Here is a 20263-nt window from a genome sequence, read left to right as displayed (position 1 = left end):
TTCTCCAACTCGTCCATTAACGTAGGTTAAGGTTGATGTTCTCCTTCAAGTAGTTTCAATATCACCTCTCTTGCTCGACCGAAGATTTTTGCATCGACCCGTTTGAAATAGTTACACTTCGAGCCTTCTCTATAAGGGGTGCATCCATGGAATCTTCTCCCAGCATTCTATTGAGTCCAAGATGTTCTTCTTGGACTTGGAAATCCACAAAGCAAGAACAATCGGTTTCTTTTTCGCTTCGTCGGAACAAATTAGAGCCACCGTTGAAGCTCTTGCCCTCCATTTGCGAGTTTGACCCTATAATTTTGGGGGCAAGCCAAATTAGGGTGTGGACTTGGATTCAATCGCTAGTAGGATTTTCAATCGGGATTTTTTGACTAATTGAACGATTTTAGGGTTCTTATTTTGTGAAAATTGGGTAAACGATGTCATTTGTGTTTCGGAAGCCGATTAGGATCTCCGCCGAGCCACATAAACTTAGTTAATTCATAAAAAAATTGCCACTTATGATTTCCGATAAGGTTCATCGGAATTGGCATTGGAATAATAGTTTTTTCCAAAAAAATTAGTACTCAAGTGATCTAAAAAAATTATGAGATCAAAGTCTCTTACTTGTCATTTGAGGTGTTCTTCTGCCATTCTAAAAGTAAAAAAATAAAACCTCATCACTCCCATTAAATTAAATTAAAAGAAAAGAAAACTCCAATCACTTCGATCGTCTTTGGACTTCTCCAGAACTAGAAGAACGTACCACACCCACCAACCAGGCGTTCGCCGCTCGCTATTCTCTGCAATGGCCTCCGCCACGACGACCTCCCTCTCTCTCCGCCTCTTCACCACCAAACTCCCCATCCCTCTCCGCCCATCGAAGCCTCCTTCCCTCCTCTCCTCTCTCTCCTCCGCCAAATCCATCTCCTTCGAACGGATCGCCACCACCCTGTCGCCGCCGTGCTCGTCGTCCTCATCCCCGTCCTCGTCGGCGCAGCTCCAGCCCATTGAAGACCTCCCGCCGAACCTCCAGTCCATCGTCACCCTCTTCCAGTCCGTGCCCGACCCCAAGTCCAAGTACCAGCAGCTCCTCTTCTACGGTAAGAACCTCAAGCCCCTCGACCCGGCGTTCAAGACCCGCGAGAACAAGGTCGAGGGCTGCGTCTCCCAGGTCTGGGTAAGGGCCTATTTGGATTCAGATCGCAACGTCGTCTTCGAGGCCGATTCCGACTCGGTCCTCACCAAGGGCCTCGCGGCTTTGCTTGTCCAGGGATTGTCCGGGAGGCCGGCGGACGAGATTCTCCAGGTCTCGCCTGACTTCGTGACGCTGCTCGGGCTGCAGCAGAGCCTGACGCCATCAAGGAACAACGGGTTCTTGAACATGTTGAAGTTGATGCAGAAAAAGGCGCTGTTGTTGGCCGCCGGGGCGGAAAGTAATGGAAATGGGAAAGTTCCGGCGGGTGAGGCGCAAGATGTGGGGATTGGAATGAATTCTGGTATGGGTGTTAATAGTAGTTCAGTCTCAGAGTCGGATGTCGATGGTGGCAGGGAAGTTTCGGCGGAAAAATTGAATCTTGAGGTGGATGAGACTGATGGTGAACCAAGTTTGGGGAGTAGAGGGCAGAGAATCAGGGAGAAATTGGAGAAGGAGCTGAGTCCTATTGAGTTGCATGTGGAGGACGTCTCATATCAGCACGCAGGGCATGCCGGCAGCAGAGGGAGTGATGGCGAGACGCATTTCAATCTGAGAGTCGTGTCCAAGGAGTTTGAAGGAAAGAGCTTGGTGAAGAGGCACCGGCTTGTTTATGATCTGTTGCAAGAGGAGCTGCAGAGTGGGCTGCACGCCCTGTCGATTGTGGCGAAAACGCCAGCTGAAAGTTGATGCAAGACGAAGAGGGGAGTTGTATGTTGGCGACAGGTGGTCATTTCATACCTGAATCATGTTTTCCCAAGAGGTCAAATAGTTTTCTTTCGCTTGATAGAGTGAGGGATATTTCTTGTATAGTTGATTTGTAATCTATTGAATTGCGAATGTTAGATCTTGGATCATCATTACTCAATTAGTTTAAATTTCAAATGATCAAGTGCAATAGTTGTGTGAAGAATTGCAGAGAATCACACAAGTTCCTTTTGAGTTCCTGCAGTGGTTTTTTATTCACTCTTTGGTTGCTTGTCTTATTAGGTGAGCATAACATCTAAATGAAATTCACTGATGATCAGAATCACACTTTTGCAGTATCAAAAAGTTGGTCTTTGACATTCCCTCTATACGTGCATGATCATAGTTTACTCCTTATTTTTGCCAATTCTTCCTCATGCACTCTGTCTGTCAGCTATTGTTGAATTGGATAATTCCTGTCGGAGGTACCTTTGCGAATGCCCAGGGCAGCCGGACTAATTCTGTCGCTGAGATGCATTGTGTGCATTGATGAGGAATGTGTCCTAAAGCACCACTGTTAAATAATGCAAGGTCTATTATACCTGGGTTCAATGGTTTTGAAAAGCAAATACTATCGCCAAAGGATTCACATTTAGGCTGCTTGTAGCAATTTTACTTTACCGAGTTTTATCAATTTAAGTGTATTAGATTTGGAGATGATAGTATAGAAAACCGTTGATGGCATAAACCTGGAAGTTGCATATATAGAAAGTCATAGCTAAACTGCTTTTGAGAATTCAATAGTTCTCATGAACTTAATCTGTATGATGAAAGTGAGCTACATCGGCATTGAAACTGATTTCATCCTGTGAGTAGGCTACAATCAATTCAAGTTTGATCAGAAAGATGAAAGCAAAGATATACAAGGAAAAAGCTGCGTCCGGATAGTCATCTCTTTGCCTTGCAGATGCGGCCTAGTAGCACCCCAGTTGGTGGACTAGTCATTTCTAACTGGCATCGACCGTGCAGCCAATAAGAGAAATGAACCAATCCCAGAGTTGCTCTGACCTTGAAGGTGCCTCTTACATAGTAGCTAACTTTGTTGCTCTGTAACTGATTCTGAAGTTGTACGCCCAGGTTCGGTGGCATGTAGACCAAACTTGATATCATGTGAATTGATTCCAACCTCTTTTCTCCTTTTCTCAGAGTGAAAGGTTGAAGTGCTTGAGTGGCTATGAACCTGTCAGAGAAATACAGTCCTACATCCAGATACTCAAACCTCACATCCAACTTCTTATTTGGATTTGAGAAATTCACAAGAAGGATCAAATCGCCATTGAAATAGTCTGGCGAATCAAAGTAGATGCTGTTGAGATTGGCTGCAGATATGTCAAAAAGTGGATACCTTGGTTTGATTGCCACGAAAATTATCAAAGTTGCGATTCCTAAGAAGATGAGAATGAGGCTAAAGAGGAGACAGAGTATGGCACTGCACCACACGAGCAGATTAGTCCTGCGAGGTCGAGTTTGCTGAAGTATTAGTCCAGATCTCAACTTTTCCGTGCCAAGATCAAACCTGTCCTGCTTTCTAGTAAGTGGACTAATACCTCGCCTTGATTTTGCGACTTGGATTGGTGAGATTGGAGTAGGTTGTTTTTTGGAGGGAGTTGGGCCCTGTGAACTTGGTTGTGATGCTGGTGGGGGTGGGGGTGTTGGTGTTGGTGTTGGTGGTGGAGGAGGAGGAAGCGGAGAGGGTGGTGGAGGTGGGAGATTGGGCATTTTCATTTGCTAGAATGGTGTTACTGATATCAAGAAAAGAAACTTAAGGGGAAGGGATGAAGATTGGTGCTGCTTTTCGATCTCTACATAACAGGGGGGCTGTGATAAAGCAAAGGGAAAGAGGCTTTTGAATGAGCTTAATGGTTAAGAATTTCCGACCAAAAAAAAAATGAGCTCAGTGGGACCATCATGGTTCTTGAAATATGCAAAAGGGGGAATAAGTGGCTCTAAAGCCAAAAAAGAGGATTCAAGAGTTTTGGTTTGAATTAGCTTTTCAAGATCTGCTGTATTTGCGGCACTTTTTGTGCAATTATAATAGCTAAATTACCAAAAGTTCTCTTGGCTTCTCTTGCAGTTCTGATGCACAGAATATACTATCACATTTTCATTAAAACCAATCTGTGAAATGGCATTGTTTCTGTGATGTTCCATGAGCACCTGGACAGAAAGCTAAATACAGCCGAAGACATACCATTTGCATTAAAGGAAGAAACTTCCTACTACAGATTAAGCTCTAGCAGGTGTATGCAGATGAATATTTTAAGTTTAGACTAAATTAAGACGTCATGACAGTGGTTTCTCATACTGGTCAATAGCAACAGCCTCTCACGATTCCTAATGAAATTGGGGTTGAAAGAAAGTGAAGGTGGTAAAGAATACCATCGTTCGACGGGGATTAGCTGTGACCATTTTGGTCCCAGGACAACACTCGTGTAAGTTTTAAGGCTTGTGCTAACAATGCCGAGATCAACAGAGCCTACAGTTTTCATTTAGTATTTCATCTGCACATGAGTACACATCAAATGGGACCGTCAAAGGAATCTGCTCTTCGTGAATGATAGGCATCTTGGTCATCCTCATCGCCTCCTTTTTGCACTAATCAATACTTAATAGCCATGTCTGAGTCTGCAAATAATTTTTGCATCCAAGAAATTGGGATTATGTGGGATATGAGAGACAGAACAGAACGGTTAAGGTTTCTTGGCTCTTGCTACGCTGTCTTCGTCGGTGTTTGGGAGCAAAAATGGCTTGCGTAGCAGTTGAAGCAACACTGAGATTGGTGGAGATCGTCTCCTCTTTAATATTCGAAGAGATCAACCAGAAAAATAAAATGTGGAGGAGAATATTGGCTGCGTTTGCAAAGACTTTTGAGGAAAGTCTTTGGAAAAATACAAATGCCTTTGGGCTAAAGGAATTTGGTGAAATGCAAATACTGTTTGGTAAACTGAAATTGAAAAGTGCATTGAGATGTAACTTTGAGAAAAATGTTGTTTGATACACTTACATTTAAAAAGTCCTTTGGTGTGTCAATTTAATTTTTTCTAACTTTAATTCATTTAAAATTAGGAAAAAAAATAATGACGGCAATTTTTATATTTTCACATTGAGAATAACTTAAAAGGCACATATTAACAAATTTATAAGTTACAAAAGTCAAAATATGACTATTTGCATGCAATGATATCAAAAGATCATTATAATGAATATGATCACATGAATCATGAGGATAGAAATAAGTTTATTATTACAAACTTCATTAACTATTAATTCAACCCATAAAACATGGTCAACTGAATATCCATAATTTTGACCAAAAAATAAAAAAGAATATCCATGGTAGAGTGTAATTTCTTGTCATCAGATTTGCCTCCTCACATTCAACTCCTTTCCATGTAAAGAAGTTTAGGAATAGAAACAAGAACTTGATTAAAAAAGCATGTCTCCATTAAAATTACATTCATTGACAGATGAAATTGACTCCCAACATATTAACAAATGAACTTTCCCCCCGACGCAAGAGGAGACCACCATGTCTATAGAAAAAAGATCAAAACTTTCACATCTTCAAAGAAAACATCCCCCATCTCTCTGTCTCTATCGCAAGAACCCACCATCCCCACGACCGGCGAAGACAAACAGAGATGAATTCGTGGAAGCTATCAATACCAGAGAGCCACATCTTCGACGGTCCAATATGCCTTTTCCTTTGATGAACTTGACATCCTCTAGTAAAATATCAAAAAGATAAAACTGGTGGTGACAAATGAGATAAGAACGAATATCATAGTTCAAAATCAGTACCATCCCAGAGTGGACAAGAGGACCTAGTAAGATACAGCAAGACATTCACAAGTCATTTGACAATATAAAAAAAAGCAAGACATTCCAAGATAGTTTAATCTTTCCTACTTAAAACAGTGGCACACATAATAAGATGCAAGCTCTTGAAACAAGAACACAAGCTATCTTGACTCTCCTGTGATTAAGTGGGGCACATCTGTTCCTGATTTTCACCCAAATAATCAACAAGACAAGCTATTTTGATCATAGCAAGCCTACATTATTAACTTGTCAGAGCACGACCACAAGCCTACATTAACTTGGCAAACTAATCAAGTGAGCATGACCATTCTTTTCACGTTAGACCAGACCAGACCACTCATTTTCCCAAAGGTTGTCTAGAAAAAATCATTCGGCCTGCAAATGACCGCCAAATTGACAAGTGACTAGCAACTGACCAACACGAAACTGTCCAAAAACCTCGAAGTGACAGAAAAACAACTTGTATGGTGTTTCGAGAAGTCTTATATTGGAAGCCTGAATGTAAGCCTACTAAATTGAATTAAGAAAACTCAACATACTCTGAAGCACTGAGGAAATTGTTCAGCACAAATAGTAGCATGGATATTTGTGATGAAGAAATCTTTACATTGCTTTTGCCTCGAGCACATGGAACTCGTGATCGGTTTCTCAGTTTAGCAATACAAGCCAGAAATGGAGTAGCTACAATGCAATGCCAAACAAGAACAATAAGATTAAAATACAAAAGGTTGCTGCAAGCCCAGGTCCGATAAGGACAAGAATCGAAAACTTTGAGCTTTAATCTAGAGAGAGAAATTCTACGGAACCGCTAATTGGAGTCATGAACTCAAGACTAATGAGGCAATAGACTCAACAAGCACAACAACTTAGAAACGCAAAAGGGTGAAAAGAAAAGGAGAGAGAGAGACACCGAAGTAGCGGCACACATTGGCAGCCTCGGCCTTCTTGAGCATCTTGTCGAGATCTTCCTGGAGCTTAGCGTCCCATTTCACCAGCTGTTCACGAACACCGCCCTGAGACCCATCTCGATCACATGCTCCCACGTATCTGAGCTTCGAATCAAACACGCACCAGTACCACACACACAACAAAAAAAGCTTCAACCTGAAGCTCACAGGAGCGAAACGAAGAGGAGCGGGAGAGGGATTAATGATTGAAATCACGAAATCATGCACAAATTAGGGTTCAAAGGAGGGAGAAGGAGCAATTGGAGTTCGACGTACGAAGCCCAATCTGTAAGGGGACCCAAGAACCCACGATCCAGATGCTTGAGTAGATCTCTGAAACCTCCCTTCCCGCTGCTAGTCCCACCACCACCTTGAGCCTCCAAATCGCGGTCCTTCTCTTCCCCGCCGTCATTTCCAAACGCCCTGAGCGAAGGACTGACCGAAAGAGAGAGGAGACGCGCAAGAGAGAGGAGATAGCGATGCGAAAGAGAGAGGGCGTGAGCGAAGGACAGAGCAAAGGAGCGAGAGGCGAAAGAGAGATGAGCGTTTTCAGGGCTTTGAGGCTGTGAGGGGTAAAAATGGAAGTATGCTTGATAAATGAGGGTAAAATGGAGAGTTTGGATATTTTCATTAAACCAACCCTTAGCATCCCGAGAATGCTGAAAAGCCAAGACATCTTCAAAGCTGCCTTGGGCTTTTAGCCTTTTGGAGGCTGACTTTGGCCCAAGGATGTTTGGAAAGAACATTTCCAAACACCTAAACTTTGTCCCAAGGGGCTTTGGGTGTCCAAAGCCCCCTTCAGAAAGCTGTTTCCAAATGCACCCATTTGATTGCATCATGAGCCGGTTGAAGACAATGCAAGCTTTCCTGAGAGACCAAGAAGGAACTCGAGGCAACCGGCTTCTTCAAGACCAGGCACACCAAATTGGAGATTTTGCGCATGATTTTTCAGATGCTTTTGATGAGTTCATGTTTCCTGAAGCACACCATGTGCATATGCACAAGATCATGAAATCTGCACGCGGGGTTGCTCATTTTGCCCCGCAAAAGAAATTGGAAACAAGATGATAAATTTTGGAGCTCTTAATAATCTGCGTGCTGGAAGTACTAGCTCTGGAGAAGGCAGGAGCTCTGATGTGTGGTCTGATGATCATTTGGCCCACCGAGTTATTGAAGAAGATGATAACTTAGGTTTTGAAGGCAATGTGGAACGCATTGTTGATCACTTCCTATCCGGAGAACCCAGAGGCTTTCCACAATTTCCATTGTAAGCCCTCCTGGTTCGGGCATAACTGTTCTCGCTAAGCCGGATTCTGAGTGCAAGAGAGTTCAGGGGCATTTTGAGTTCCATGCTTGGGTGCATGTCTCTCCTTCCTTAATGCTCGAGGAGATTTTAAGGAGCATATTGACGCAATTCTGACCAGGGTTCTCAGAAACGGGATTAAATTTGCAGCAGAAACGGTTCATTTTTGTTCTGGACGACACATGGAGAATGCAAGATTGGGCACTCATCGTACATGAACAACAGAATGGTTCTAGTGGAAGTAGAGTTTTAGTCACTTCTCACAACAGCGATGTTGGCGCCTCTTGGGTCGAATGACCCAAATATGCCTGCAAACTGTATGGTTTACCATGGAAGAAAGCATTAAGCCTGTTCTCTAAGAAGGCTTTCTAGAGCTGCTTGTTATAGATACGACGTGAAGAACTGCGCGACTTTTGGTATGCAAAGGGCGTAGAGATGCTCAGTGGAAGAGGGGTCTTATCCAACAATACAGAAGTTCTCTCGTAGTGGCTCCAACTGAGCTTATTAAGAAATTGGATGGCACGATCCATGTGGGAGAATAGTCTGTGAGTCCATCCAGAAAATGGAGCCATCTATCAAAACTTGGTCTAAGGGCGGAATCAGGCGAGTATCTTGAATTGGATCAGATCCAGGACAAGCCCGGGTTTGCATTTCTTCGACACAATTACTCAAAGGGGCAACCGCAAAAGTTTCCCAGGTGGGTTCCATCGGGGCGGAGTCGCATCAAAGTCGGCCTAAAGTGGTCGAGATTAAACATCAACCCGCTTCAATGCCTTCAGGGTTTGCCTAATTTTGACGGAGCTCGTCATGGTTGATACGCTTTTACGGGGCAAACACTGGAATGGAATTCGAGGCGAACACTTTCAAGAAGTTGAAGATACTTCCAATTGAACAATTCCGTGAGCCGAGCATGGTGGCTGTGGAGGTCGTCCATGCAACGCCTGCTCTCGGAAAGTTGACATTTCGCAAGTGCGAGGAATTGAATGTGCTTCCCTTGGGCATGAATACGCTCACTCGTCTCCAAGAACTGCTTCTGTACGACATGAATGGAAAGTTCATCCATAGGCTCCCGAAGAACAGTGAAGATAGCAATATGGTCAGCCACGGCAGGCAAGGATCAGTCTTGGTTGCCCGAGAATCTTACTTGAAACTACAGCCTCATGCCTTGTAGCACAAAGTACGTGTGTCGGCGTCGTTGCTTGCTGCTTCAGTTCTTCCCATCGTTATGGGTCCATGAGCTCTGATCTTGAAACTCTAGGAAAAGAGATGTTTTTGTCATCCGATGGTCAGACATCAAGAAATTTTCATCCGGCAGTCGAGATCGCCCGCGACGATCGTGTCGTGCGAAGAAGCATGTGCTACCGTAGAAAATCGCAGAGGATCATGTCCAATTGTGGACTAACATGACTTTGACAGAAATATGTTTTTTTATTTTACAAGAGATGTGTTTTGTCATCCTATGATCGCCATCAATTATTTTTTATCCAACGGTCTGGATCACCCGTGACAATCTTGATGTTCGAATAGGCATGTGGCACGGAAAAAAAAAGCGCAAATTAATGTTTTGATCAACATGAGTTTGATCAATACATGTAGAGTTTACAATCTCTTCAGATTTTCGTTTCAACTTAAGTGGCTTCGAGTCTCAACTTCGAATATATAAATTTTTCTCGAGATATTGATTTCGATGATGAAATCGCTAGGGCTAGTAACAAAAAAAACATCCAGAATATATAGATTTTGCTTGATAATAATATTTTTGCCTCCTTTATAAAGTATCAAGATAATTGAAATCTCGGTCATAAAACTTGTACCGGTTCGTAAATTTAAATTCTAAAATTTTCACTTCGTACTTTTTTTATGTTTCTTTTTTAGGAATTTTTATTCAATTCTTGCACATGAAAATGAAGGGGGTTTTTTTTTTTCCAATTTAATTTTTTTTAAAAAAATATTTACAAAAATATTTTTTAAAAATAAATATTTACTGATTTGAGCCTCTCTCGACGGTTGGGTTGCCGAACGAGGCCCGCTCGGTAGCCCAACTACCGAGCAAATAGGGTGGTAGGCCCAACATGGTTGCTCGGCGGCCCAGCTGCTGAGCAAGTGCTTTGGGTTTATCTTTTTAACAAATTTTTTTTAAGTGTTGTAATTATTTATATTTATAATATTTAGTTTATTTCGTACTTTTTTAACATGTTTATATTTATTTTATTTATATTTTTTTTTGCAAAGCTTATCTTTATAACATAATTAGTAATAATTAATACAAAAAATGATTAAGATCTATAATTCATAAATAATGTTGTAATTATGTAATTAATTGAAAATATTCATAAAATAAAATTGGTAAGATATATGTTGGAAAAACAAATGCGAAAGCGAATACAGAACACAAATATTTACGTGGTTCAATCAAGGTGATCTACGTCCAAGGGTAAGGCAAAACGAAATTCTACTATGAACAAAGAGAGTACATATTACAGAAGTTGGTTTTCGACCGAACAAAAGCACACGGCTCACTCGTCTCTCACATAAGGAAAATCCTCAATACCAAACGAAAAGAAACACTAGGCGCAATATAAAAAATAAAGCCCAAAATTTTTTTTTTTCAGGGGCGTTGCCCCCGAACCCCCACGCAGATCTATTCACACCGCAAAGGAGATTTGTTCTCTTGCTCAGACTTGGGCCTATCGGCCCAACTCTCCGCATCACGAACTAAATCTCAATTTTTCCTCCACTTTTTGGGCTGCACAAAAATATGTCGGGTCGGATGATAAACCGGACCGGGTACATAAAATTCAAGACATATTTAACAATATATGAAATTAATTGAAAATATTCATAATATAAAATTGGTAAAATATTCATATAAATAATGTTGTAATTATGCAATTCGGCCTGCTAAAAAGATTGAAAGAGGAGGAAAGAGGGAAAGGAGAGTTTATTTGATATCGAGAAGTATTACCGAAGGGAGAAAAATGCAAAATTGACAAGGAAAATAGCATTTATATTATGAATATTTTCAATTAATTTCATATATTGTTAAATATGTCTTGAATTTTATGTACCCAGTCCGGTTTATCATCCGACCCGACATATTTTTGTGCGGTCCAAAAAGTGGAGGAAAAATTGAGATTTAGTTCGTGACGCGGAGAGTTGGGCCGATAGGCCCAACTCGGAGTAAGCGAACAAATCTCTTTTGCGGTGCGAATAGATCTGCGTGGGGATTCGGGGGCAACGCCCTCGAGAAATTTTTTTTTGGGCTCTATTTTTTATACTGCGCCTAGGGTTTTTTTTCGTTTGGTATTGAGGATTTTCCTTATGTGAGAAATGAGTTAGTTGTGTGCTTTTGTTCTATCGAAAACCGACTTCACTAATCTGTACTCTCTTTGATCATAGTGGAATTTCGTTTTGCTTCGCCCGTGGACGTAGATCACCTTGATCGAACCACGTAAATCCTTGTGTTCAGTATTCGCTTTCGCATTTGTTTTTCCAACATATATCTTACCAATTTTATTTTATGAATATTTTCAATTATTACATAATTACAACATTATTTATGAATTATAGATCTTCATAATTTTTTGTATTAATTATTACTAATTATGTTATAAAGATAAGCTTCGCAAAAAAAAAATACAAATAAAATAAATATAAACATGTTAAAAAATACAAAATAAACTAAATATTATAAATATAAATAATTACAACACTTAAAAAAACGAAATTTAAAAAAAAAGAAAAGATAATCCCAGCACTTGCTCGGCGGCTAGGCTGCCGAGTAGCCATGCTGGGCCCACTAGCCTAGTTGCTCAGCAATTGGGCTGCCGAGCGAGACCCAAATCTGTAAATATTTATTTTGAAATAATATTTTTGTAAATATTTTTTTAAAAAAATTAAATTGAAAAAAAACCCGAAAATGAAGTTGATTTTTGTAAAGCCATATAAGAATGTTTTCAGAAAACTAAAAATAAATAAATTCAAAATTGCAAAAAAAAAAATTAAATTTGAAAACCCAAAAAAAAAAAAAAGCAAAAATTAAACCGGAGATGGTAGAGTGAGGATAGGGGGATGATCTTTTATAACGCCGCCCTCTTTGCCGGCTGGCGAGGCCAAGCACCCTTCCGCCGATCGGCGGTGGCGCCACGGCCGCTGTCACAGGGCAAAACGTTGCACCATAGTTCCGCCTTGTGATTGCGTCAAGGACACCTGGTCGTCTCACACATACATGATAGAATACGAGCAATGCGAAGTCAGTAAAGGGCAATCCATGAAGCAACGCAACCGCTTCAAGCGCGAAGATCAAGCGATGCCAAATGCGGTCGACCCACGATCTGAGCAATCCCTCGCTCACCAAACACTTGGGACGGAACTGGAATCGCCGTTCACGTTCCAAGAGGCATGTGAACAAGAAACGCGCGTTTCATCATGCACATTAAGTGTTTGACAAATGCCTCAGTGTTTGTTGGAGAACTTCCAGCGTTTTTTGATATTCAAAACCGGAAATAAAAGGTCTGATTATCCAGTTGGTGGACTGGTCATGTCTAATTGCATCTACCGTGCAGCCAATAAGAGAAATGAACCAAACCCAGAGTTGCTCTGACCTTGAAGGTGCCTCTCACATAGTAGCTGACTTTGTTGCTATGATGTACCTTCTCCTGAAGTTGGACGCCCAGGTTCGGCGGCATATAGGCCAAAGTTGATATCGTGTGAACTGATTCCATATAGGCCAAAGTTGATACATCCGGCTTCTTAATTGGATTGGAGAAATTTGCAAGAAGGATCCAGTCGCCGTTGAGATAGACCCACGAATCAAAGTAGATGCAGTTTATATTGGCTGCACATATGTCAAAAAGTGGACACCTTGGTTTGATTGCCACGAAAATTCTTGAAGTTGCTATTCCGAAGAAGATGAGAATGAGGCTAAAGAGGAGACAGAGTATGGCGCTGCACCACATGAGCAGATTAGTCCTGTGAGGTCGAGGTTTGCTGAAGTGTTACTCCAGGTCTCAACTTTTGCGTGCCAAGATCAAGTCTGCTGCTTTCTAGTAAGTGGACTAGTGCCTCGCATTGATTTTGCGACTTGGATCGGTGAGATTGGAGTAGGTTGTTTTTTGAGGGAGTTGGGCCCCGAGAACTTGGTGGTGATGCTTGTGGGGGTGGAGGAGGAGGAGGAGGAGGAAGCGGGGCGTGGGGGGGGTTGGGTTTTGGATGGTGTGGGGGTGGACGTGGGAGATTGAACATTTTCATTTGCTAGAATGGTGTTACTGGTATTAAGAAAATGAAATTAAGGGGAAGGGTTGAAGATTGGTGTTGCTTTTTAATCTCTAAATAAGGAGGGGAAAGCAAAGGGAAAAGAGGCTTTTGATTGAGCTTAGGGGGACCATCTTGTTCTTGAAATGTGCAAACGGGGGAAGAGTTTTGGTTTGAATTAGCTTTTCAAGATCTGCTGTATATGCAGCACTTTTTGTGCAGTTGTAATAGATAAATTGCCAAAAGTGTTTTTTGTCATTAAGACCAATCTGTGAAATGGCATTGCTTCTGGTATGTTCCATGAGCACTAGGACAGAAAGCTAAATACACCTAAAGACGCATCACTTGAACTAAAGGAATAAACTTCCTACTGGCTTGGCAGCAAAGATTAAGCCCTAGCAGGTGTATGCGGATGCATATTATAAGTTCAGTCTAAATAAAGACGTCATGACTGTGGATTCTCGTATTTGTCAATATCAACATCCTTTCACAATTCCTAAGGAAGTTGGGTTGCAAAGAAAGTGAAGGTGGTAAACAATGCAATTGTTCAACGGTGATTAGCTGCGACCATTTTGGTCCCAGGACAACATTCTTGTATAAAAGTCTTAAGCCTTGTGCTATCAATGCTGAGATTAACAGAGCCTATAGTGTTTATTTAGTATTTCAGCTTTGGGTTAATTGATACGAGGAGACTATCTGCACATGAGTACACAGTAAACGGCTCTGTCGAAGGAATCTGCTCTTCATGAAGGATCGGCATCTTGGTTGACCTAGCTCTCCTTTCTGCATCAATTAATATCTAATAGCAATGTCTGAGTAAATGCTCGAACTCTTCCCACCCGTATTTGCTTATAAGTCAAGGTCTTTGAAAGATTCCTCCAAAAGACAAGTGCCTTACTGAGGCTAACAGTTTGTACACTTGAAAGGCTTTCTTTTTCTCTTATCTAGTCCTCTCTTGGCTAGAAATCCAGGCGACCAAACGCAGCCTAATAGCAACATCTGAATCTGCAAATAAAGTTTTTAATCTAAGAAATTGGATTATGTGGAAATATGAGAGACAGAACAGCCAGTATGCAGTTGAAGCCTCTTTGCTCTGCTAAGCTGTCTGTAGCAACTTGAGGAAAGAATCTTTCACAACTTGTGGAACTCTGACCAGTTCATCACCTCAATGAAGCTGCCAGCCAATAAATTTCTGGGAAAGTGTCTGTTGTCACGTAGAATTTTCAATAAGTTAGGAATTGAATTTAGTATTGCTTGAACTTGTCCCACACGTATTTGTTATGTATAAGTCAAAGTCGTCGTAAGATTCGTGCATAAGACAAGTGCTTTATGGAGGCTAACAGTTTGTACGCTTGAAAGGTTTCCTTTTCTCCTCCATGGTGTTAGCGAGCGAAAATGGCTAGCCTAGCTGTTGAAGCAACACCGAGATTGGTGGAGATAGTCTCCTCCTTAATCCTCGAAGAGATCAACCAGGAAAAAAGATGCCAAGGAGGATATTGATCGCATCATGAGATCGTTGAGGACAATGCGAGCTTTCCTGATCGACCAAGAAGGAACTTAAGGCAGCCAGCGTCTTCAGGACAAGGTACACCAAATTCGAGATTTTGCATATGATATTGAGGATGCTTTCGATGAGTTCATGTTCCACGTGCTGCACCATGTGCATGCACACAAGATCACAAAATTTGCACACGAAGTTGCTCATTCAGTCCCACAAAGGGTAGCCCTTCTGAAATGTCTTCCAGGTTCGAAGATATTAGAATTAAAATCCAAAATTTTGGAGATCTTGAATATCTACGTGCTGGAAATACTGCCTCTGGAGAAGGCAGGTGCTACTGCTTGTTGTCTGAAGATCATTTGGCCCATCGAGTTATTGAAGAAGATAATATCGTGGGTTTCGATGACCATGTTGAACGCATTCGTGATCAGTTTCTATCCGGAGAACCCAGGCTTTCCACAATTTCTATATTAGGCGCACCTGGTTCAGGTAAAACTGTTCTTGCTAAGCAGGTTTTTAAGTGCAAGAGGGTTCAGGCGACTTCCATGCTTGGGTGCATGTCTCTCCTTCCTTAAAACTCAAGGAGCTTTTAAGGAGCATATTGACGCAATTTTTTCCTGGAATAGATGGGTCAGTTCTCATCAATTGAGTTTTTGTTAAAGCATCTTTCATTAAATATTTGCAGCAGAAACGGTTCGTTGTTGTTCTGGACGATATATGGAGAACACAAGATTGGGAACTGATCGTAAATGAATTACAGATTGGTTCCAGTGGAAGTACAGTAATGGTCACTTCTCGCAACAGCGATGTTGGCGCCTCTTGCGTCGGATACCCCAAATATGTCCACAAACTGAATGGTTTACCATGGAAGAAAGCATTAAGCCTATTCTGTGAGAAGGCTTCCCGTAACTGCAATGGGATTTGCCCCCTGGAGTTGGAGGATTGGTCCGAGAAAATAATTAAGAAGTGTGAAGGGCTTCCCTTACCAGTAATAGCAGCTGGCAACCTTCTATCAAAGAAGCGGCAAATTCCGTATGGATGGAAGAAATTGCACGACTGCCTCGGAGCCAATCTTCCTGTTATGGGGAGTATTCTGTTTCCAAGTTACAAGGACCACCCGAGCGATCTAAGAAGCTGCTTTTTGTACTTCGGCATTTTTCCTGATAGTGGCAAAGATTGATTCGCCTATGCATAGCTGAAGGGTTTGTGAAGGAAGCGAGGAATGTGACTCTGGAGGAAATCGCAGAGCACTTCCTTAATGAGCTCGTTCGGAGGAATCTGGTTCATGTGACAGTGAGGGAAATCGATGGATGGGTGAGAAGGTGCCATGTTCTGAATCTTGTTCATGAATTCATCATTGCCAAGGCTGAGGAAGAGAACTTTGTTGGATCTGCATCAGAAAGAAGCTCATCATCACAGGGAAGAATCCGGCACCTATCTGCTAAAACAAATATCGACACAAATGTTGAACTTGGCGAAACATTAGGTCACATTCGGTCCGCTTTCATGTTTGGGAGAGGAAAGTTTTCGGACTTAAAGTTTTTCCAATTGTTGAGGATCATATGCAAGGCGCTCCGTTGGAGGATTTCCCCATCATTGTTGTCTAACTTGTGCTTCTAAAGTACCTGAGTTTGCAAGAGACAAATATCAAGACAGTTCCGAAGTCCATAAAGAAGCTTAGCCTCCTCGAAACCTTGGACCTCAAGCAAACAAGAGTCACACGGCTTCCGGGGAGCATTTTTCGGCTGCACGTTTTGCGTCATCTGCTTGTTTATAGATATGACGTGAAGAATTACATGACTTTTGATGGTGCAAAGGGCATCGAGATGCTCAGTGGAAGAGGGGCCTTATCAAGTTGTCACTTGCAATGGCTACAACTGAGCTTATTAAAAAATTGCATGATATGATCCATCTAAGGAAGCTTGGACTCCTAAATTTGAAGAGCAAGGATGGACGAATAGTCTGTGAGTCCATCCAAAAAATGGAGCATCTCTCAACACTTGATCTAAGGGCAGAATCAGGGCACTATCTTGAATTGGATCATATTCAGATCAAACCCGGTTTCGAGTTCTTCAACACCTTTACTTGAAAGGGCAACTGCAAAAGTTACCCAAGTGGGTTTCTTCACTGCAGAGTCTCATCAAAGTCGGCTTAAAGTGGTCGAGATTAAGGATCAACCCGCTCCAAACTCTTCAGGACTTGCCTAATCTGATGGAGCTCAATATGGTCGATGCTTTTAAGGGGGCAAACACTGGAATTCGAGGCGAACACGTTCAGGAAGTTGAAGATACTTCAGATTGAACAATTCAACGGGCTGAACACGGTGGTTGTGCAGGTCGATGCAATGCCTGCTCTCAAAAAGTTGACAATTTGCAAGTGTGAGAAATTGAATATGCTTCCCTTGGGCATATAAACATTCTCACTCATCTTGAAGAACTGCTTCTGTACGGCATGAATGGGGAATTTATCAATCGGCTCCATAGGAACAGCGAAGATCGCAATTTAGTCAGCCACGTCAGGGTCATCCATTCTTATACTCTAGGCCAAAATCAGTTGTGGGTGCGTCAGAATCTCTCTTGGAACGACAGCCTCATGCCTTGGGGTGTTTCTCTTTAAATTTCAGCTAGTTGATCCGTGCAACCACACGAGCACTGTGTATGTATGTCAGTGTCCTCTGTTGCTGCCTTTTACAATAGTAAAGGCTCATGAGCTCTGATCTCAAACTCTGTGATTTCAGTTTCGTTTGGCTTTCTCTGCTGTCAATAAAAAAAAATTAAGTGTCAATCTCGATTCCTCCTTGTTGAAGTTGCTTACTGGTTCATATATTTGTCTTCATACAATATGAGATGATAAAAGATCCGCACCACATCATGTAGACCTTTAAGAAGTAATCATGGTCTTCATCATAATAAGGCCATAGGCATGGTGCTGCTGCTTTTATTCACTAATCAAAGCTCTAGACCGTGTACTAATTGGCATTTAAAAGTGGGTTAATCTGAGGTTTTCTTTTATTCTTTATTAGTATTTTTAATGATAAATGTCAAATTGCCATGTGGTTCAAGATATTGTTAAACAAACAACTCGGTACCCAAGTTGGCTCTAAACAAAGCAACTTGTGCCAGGAAAAGGACACTTTTGGTGTGAAAAGTTATGTATGAAGATCAATTTGATGTCAAAAATTTTCATTTGGATCACTTAAGTTTCAAGTTTTTCAAAAAAGCGATCATTTTAATGTCAAATCCAATTTGGTCCATTGGAAATCTGATGTAGTATTATTTTACTAATATTCCAAGGCGACATGGCTCTGGTGAGGTCCAACAAGCAATTAAAAAAGGTAAAATTAAAAAAGAATATTTAAAATACATTACAAACTTAATTTGTTTACAAAAATAAATAAAAATTTAAAATTTGGGAAAATATCAAAAATACAAAAATTATTTAAAATAAACTGAAAAATTCTGATAAAAAATTAACAAAATAAAGTAAAAACTCAAAAAAAGAAAAAAAAGAAAAAAAAAAGAACGAAGAAGTTGCAAAACAAACGGCAAGGGCTTGCATAGCACCCGCCGATGTTGCCCTAGTGTCGTCGGCAATGGCCTGTGAGGATGGGGCATGGCCGGCAAGGGTCGCCGAGCCTTGGCCAAGGGCCAACGATCCCCGTCGCCCACACCCAAGGGCCTGGGCCAACGACCTATGCCGGCCGCACGATAGGGCCTGCAGGCCCTCACACAAGTCTAGTTGAGGGTCGCTACTAGCGACCGACCCCCGCTAGTGGTCACTCTCGATTAGACTCGGGTAAGGGCCGATAACCCTCGTCCAAATCGGGCGGTGGCCTACGGGGCACTCGCCAATCCTTGGCCGGGGCTTGACAACCCCCATCGGCCATACCCCACCACCGCCGACCATTGCCGGTGATGGTAGGGGCGGCGGCGGCGAGGGCTTGTGAAAGCCAGCCCTCGCCGCCTAGTGACTAGAAACATTATGTGTTTTTTTTAAGGTTTTTGTTAAATTTTAAACTTATTGTTATTTTTATGTTAAATACAATTTGTAATTTAAACGAATTTATTTTTAGCTAATTTTTATATTTGAATTTGATTTATTTTAAAATGTAGAAGTCCACATGGCATCCCATGTATACTTATTATTATTTTTCAATATCATTTTACATTAAAAAATTAATTATTAATGACACGTGGCAATTTTGGCCAAAAAATTTCGCCGCAGGCATCAAAATGCTCCTTTTATCTCCAAATTGGCACCGAAGTGACCCGATGGAAGTTTTTGACGCCAAAGTAATCTCCATATACAACTTTTGACACTAAAAGTGTCCTTTTTCCCAACTTGTGCATGCATTCAATTGAACTTAGCAATCCCTCCCATTCTGAATCTTTTATGATGAGTTTCATATTCTTCACCTCTCTCCTTTTGTTGGCCAATGTCATATTCTTGACTAGAGCCAAATCTTCACTTTGATTAACGAAGACAGAGACAGAGAGGCTCCAAGAATGGGCCCTGGCTCCCTTTCTTGGGCTGATTTTTGGGCTTCTTCTACTTGTCCTGCTCACTTTGGTAGCATTCAATAACTTGAATCTTAATTGGAAAGTCATATTTCGACCCAAACGTTTTTGGATGCTCCTAATAACCCATGACTAGCAAGTGCTTTTCCTCGCGTCGATGCCACTTTCATTGTCATAATTTATACTGTGACATAGAGTAAAATTATTGATATCATTCAAGTATTGTTATTTGATGTATCGATTTTTATTTAGAGATGGTATATTATTTCATAAGTAATTATATTCCACCGAACTTGTCTTTATGACAAAACACAATGACATCAATTTTATTCAATTCTCACGTTTCACGAAGTTCCTGTTCCATTTTGTCCCATTCTTTCGATTTAACTCGATTTCGACATACCAAACGCGACACTATACGTATTTATGAGATTGTACATCCTCTTCATGGTCCAATTCCATTACTAGGAGATCAGACAGGCACGCGTGAGGACATGAAAAGTCGTTCATGCATGGATGATGTATCAAGCTTCTCGGTAAATGAAGCTTTCAAACCCTCCCTCTTTTTGGAAGAAAACTAGGAGACATAACTGCTTCTTCCATTGACCCGAGCACTTGCACTTTCCGATCACCGCAGAGACTTCGGGTATTCAAGACACTTAGTCAAAATGCTCTTTATATACCCACCTGCATGCTCGCTTTAGGACACAGGATGGATGATGAAGCTGCAATGATTTAGCTCCAAACTGATAAGGTTTGGATCGATGGCGGAGGCGAGCTTGGATGAGAATGGCCATGTGGGACGAGAGAAACGCATCAAGCACTACAGCAATCTCCACAGAATACTGCTTGTGGGCGAGGGTGATTTTTCCTTTGCAGCTTGCTTGGCCAGGACATTCGGCGCCACCGTCAACATGGTCGCCACCTCGCTCGACTCGAGAGGTACCTGCGCAAAAATCACTTGCCTTGTCTTTTTTTTTTGGTCACATTCGGTCT

The 20263-nt window shown here is 41.6% G+C and overlaps 5 protein-coding genes and 1 long non-coding RNA gene across 8 annotated transcripts in view; 3 read left to right on the top strand and 3 right to left on the bottom strand.

Annotated features, from left to right (window-relative positions):
* Positions 1–694: 694 nt before the first annotated feature.
* LOC115754137 (sufE-like protein 1, chloroplastic/mitochondrial) lies at positions 695–2122 on the top strand. 3 transcript variants are annotated; one of them, XM_048273434.1, is made up of 2 exons: positions 695–1159; positions 1259–2122. In XM_048273434.1, the coding sequence occupies exons 1-2, from the start codon at positions 794–796 to the stop codon at positions 1868–1870; spliced, it is 978 nt and encodes a 325-aa protein (XP_048129391.1). In that variant the 5' UTR covers positions 695–793; the 3' UTR covers positions 1871–2122. The 3 variants fall into 3 exon arrangements, with proteins under 3 accessions (XP_048129391.1, XP_048129390.1, XP_030548955.1); XM_048273433.1 differs by having other exon boundaries at positions 695–1165; XM_030693095.2 differs by having other exon boundaries at positions 696–2122.
* A 169-nt stretch (positions 2123–2291) lies between these two features.
* On the bottom strand, positions 2292–4186 carry LOC115754138. The gene has a single exon (XM_030693096.2). The coding sequence runs from the start codon at positions 3650–3652 to the stop codon at positions 2816–2818; it is 837 nt and encodes a 278-aa protein (XP_030548956.1). The 5' UTR covers positions 3653–4186; the 3' UTR covers positions 2292–2815.
* Positions 4187–5271: 1085 nt separating this feature from the next.
* On the bottom strand, positions 5272–6796 carry LOC125313639. Its single transcript, XR_007197296.1, has 2 exons — positions 6660–6796; positions 5272–5652 (listed from the first exon to the last, which is right to left on the bottom strand). It is a non-coding gene; the product is annotated as an uncharacterized LOC125313639 (long non-coding RNA).
* A 5317-nt stretch (positions 6797–12113) lies between these two features.
* Positions 12114–13031, bottom strand: LOC115754166. Its single transcript, XM_048273443.1, has one exon. It carries the CDS (start codon positions 12955–12957, stop codon positions 12544–12546), a length of 414 nt encoding a protein of 137 aa, XP_048129400.1. The 5' UTR covers positions 12958–13031; the 3' UTR covers positions 12114–12543.
* Positions 13032–14986: 1955 nt separating this feature from the next.
* Positions 14987–17051, top strand: LOC115754165 (disease resistance protein RPM1-like). The gene is made up of 5 exons (XM_030693127.1): positions 14987–15262; positions 15436–15828; positions 15918–16246; positions 16528–16604; positions 16801–17051. Exons 1-5 carry the CDS (start codon positions 14987–14989, stop codon positions 17049–17051), a joined length of 1326 nt encoding a protein of 441 aa, XP_030548987.1.
* A 2627-nt stretch (positions 17052–19678) lies between these two features.
* LOC115754164 (uncharacterized protein At4g26485-like) overlaps positions 19679–20263 on the top strand; it is a 34523-nt gene continuing 33938 nt past the window's right edge. Inside the window, exon 1 of the mRNA XM_048273438.1 lies at positions 19679–20209. Within this exon, the coding sequence (XP_048129395.1) occupies positions 20032–20209 (178 nt within the window). The 5' untranslated portion in view covers positions 19679–20031. The remainder of the gene's footprint in view (positions 20210–20263) is intronic.

Source organism: Rhodamnia argentea, chromosome 2, assembly GCF_020921035.1.
Source record: "Rhodamnia argentea isolate NSW1041297 chromosome 2, ASM2092103v1, whole genome shotgun sequence".
In the NCBI taxonomy this organism is placed as follows: Eukaryota; Viridiplantae; Streptophyta; class Magnoliopsida; order Myrtales; family Myrtaceae; genus Rhodamnia; species Rhodamnia argentea.
Note: the sequence above shows the minus strand (reverse complement) of the source record. Positions and strands in the feature narration are given on the sequence as shown.

Bases quoted from the DNA above. Each gene is read 5' to 3' on its own strand.
- LOC115754137 (XM_030693095.2), top strand. From the start codon at position 794: ATGGCCTCCGCCACGACGACCTCCCTCTCTCTCCGCCTCTTCACCACC.
- LOC115754138 (XM_030693096.2), bottom strand. From the start codon at position 3,652: ATGAAAATGCCCAATCTCCCACCTCCACCACCCTCTCCGCTTCCTCCT.
- LOC115754166 (XM_048273443.1), bottom strand. From the start codon at position 12,957: ATGTGGTGCAGCGCCATACTCTGTCTCCTCTTTAGCCTCATTCTCATC.
- LOC115754165 (XM_030693127.1), top strand. From the start codon at position 14,987: ATGTCTTCCAGGTTCGAAGATATTAGAATTAAAATCCAAAATTTTGGA. The intron at 15,263-15,435 runs GTTTTTAAGTGC...AAATATTTGCAG, and splicing joins AAACTGTTCTTGCTAAGCAG to CAGAAACGGTTCGTTGTTGT. The intron at 15,829-15,917 runs GTTATGGGGAGT...TTTTCCTGATAG, and splicing joins GCCTCGGAGCCAATCTTCCT to TGGCAAAGATTGATTCGCCT.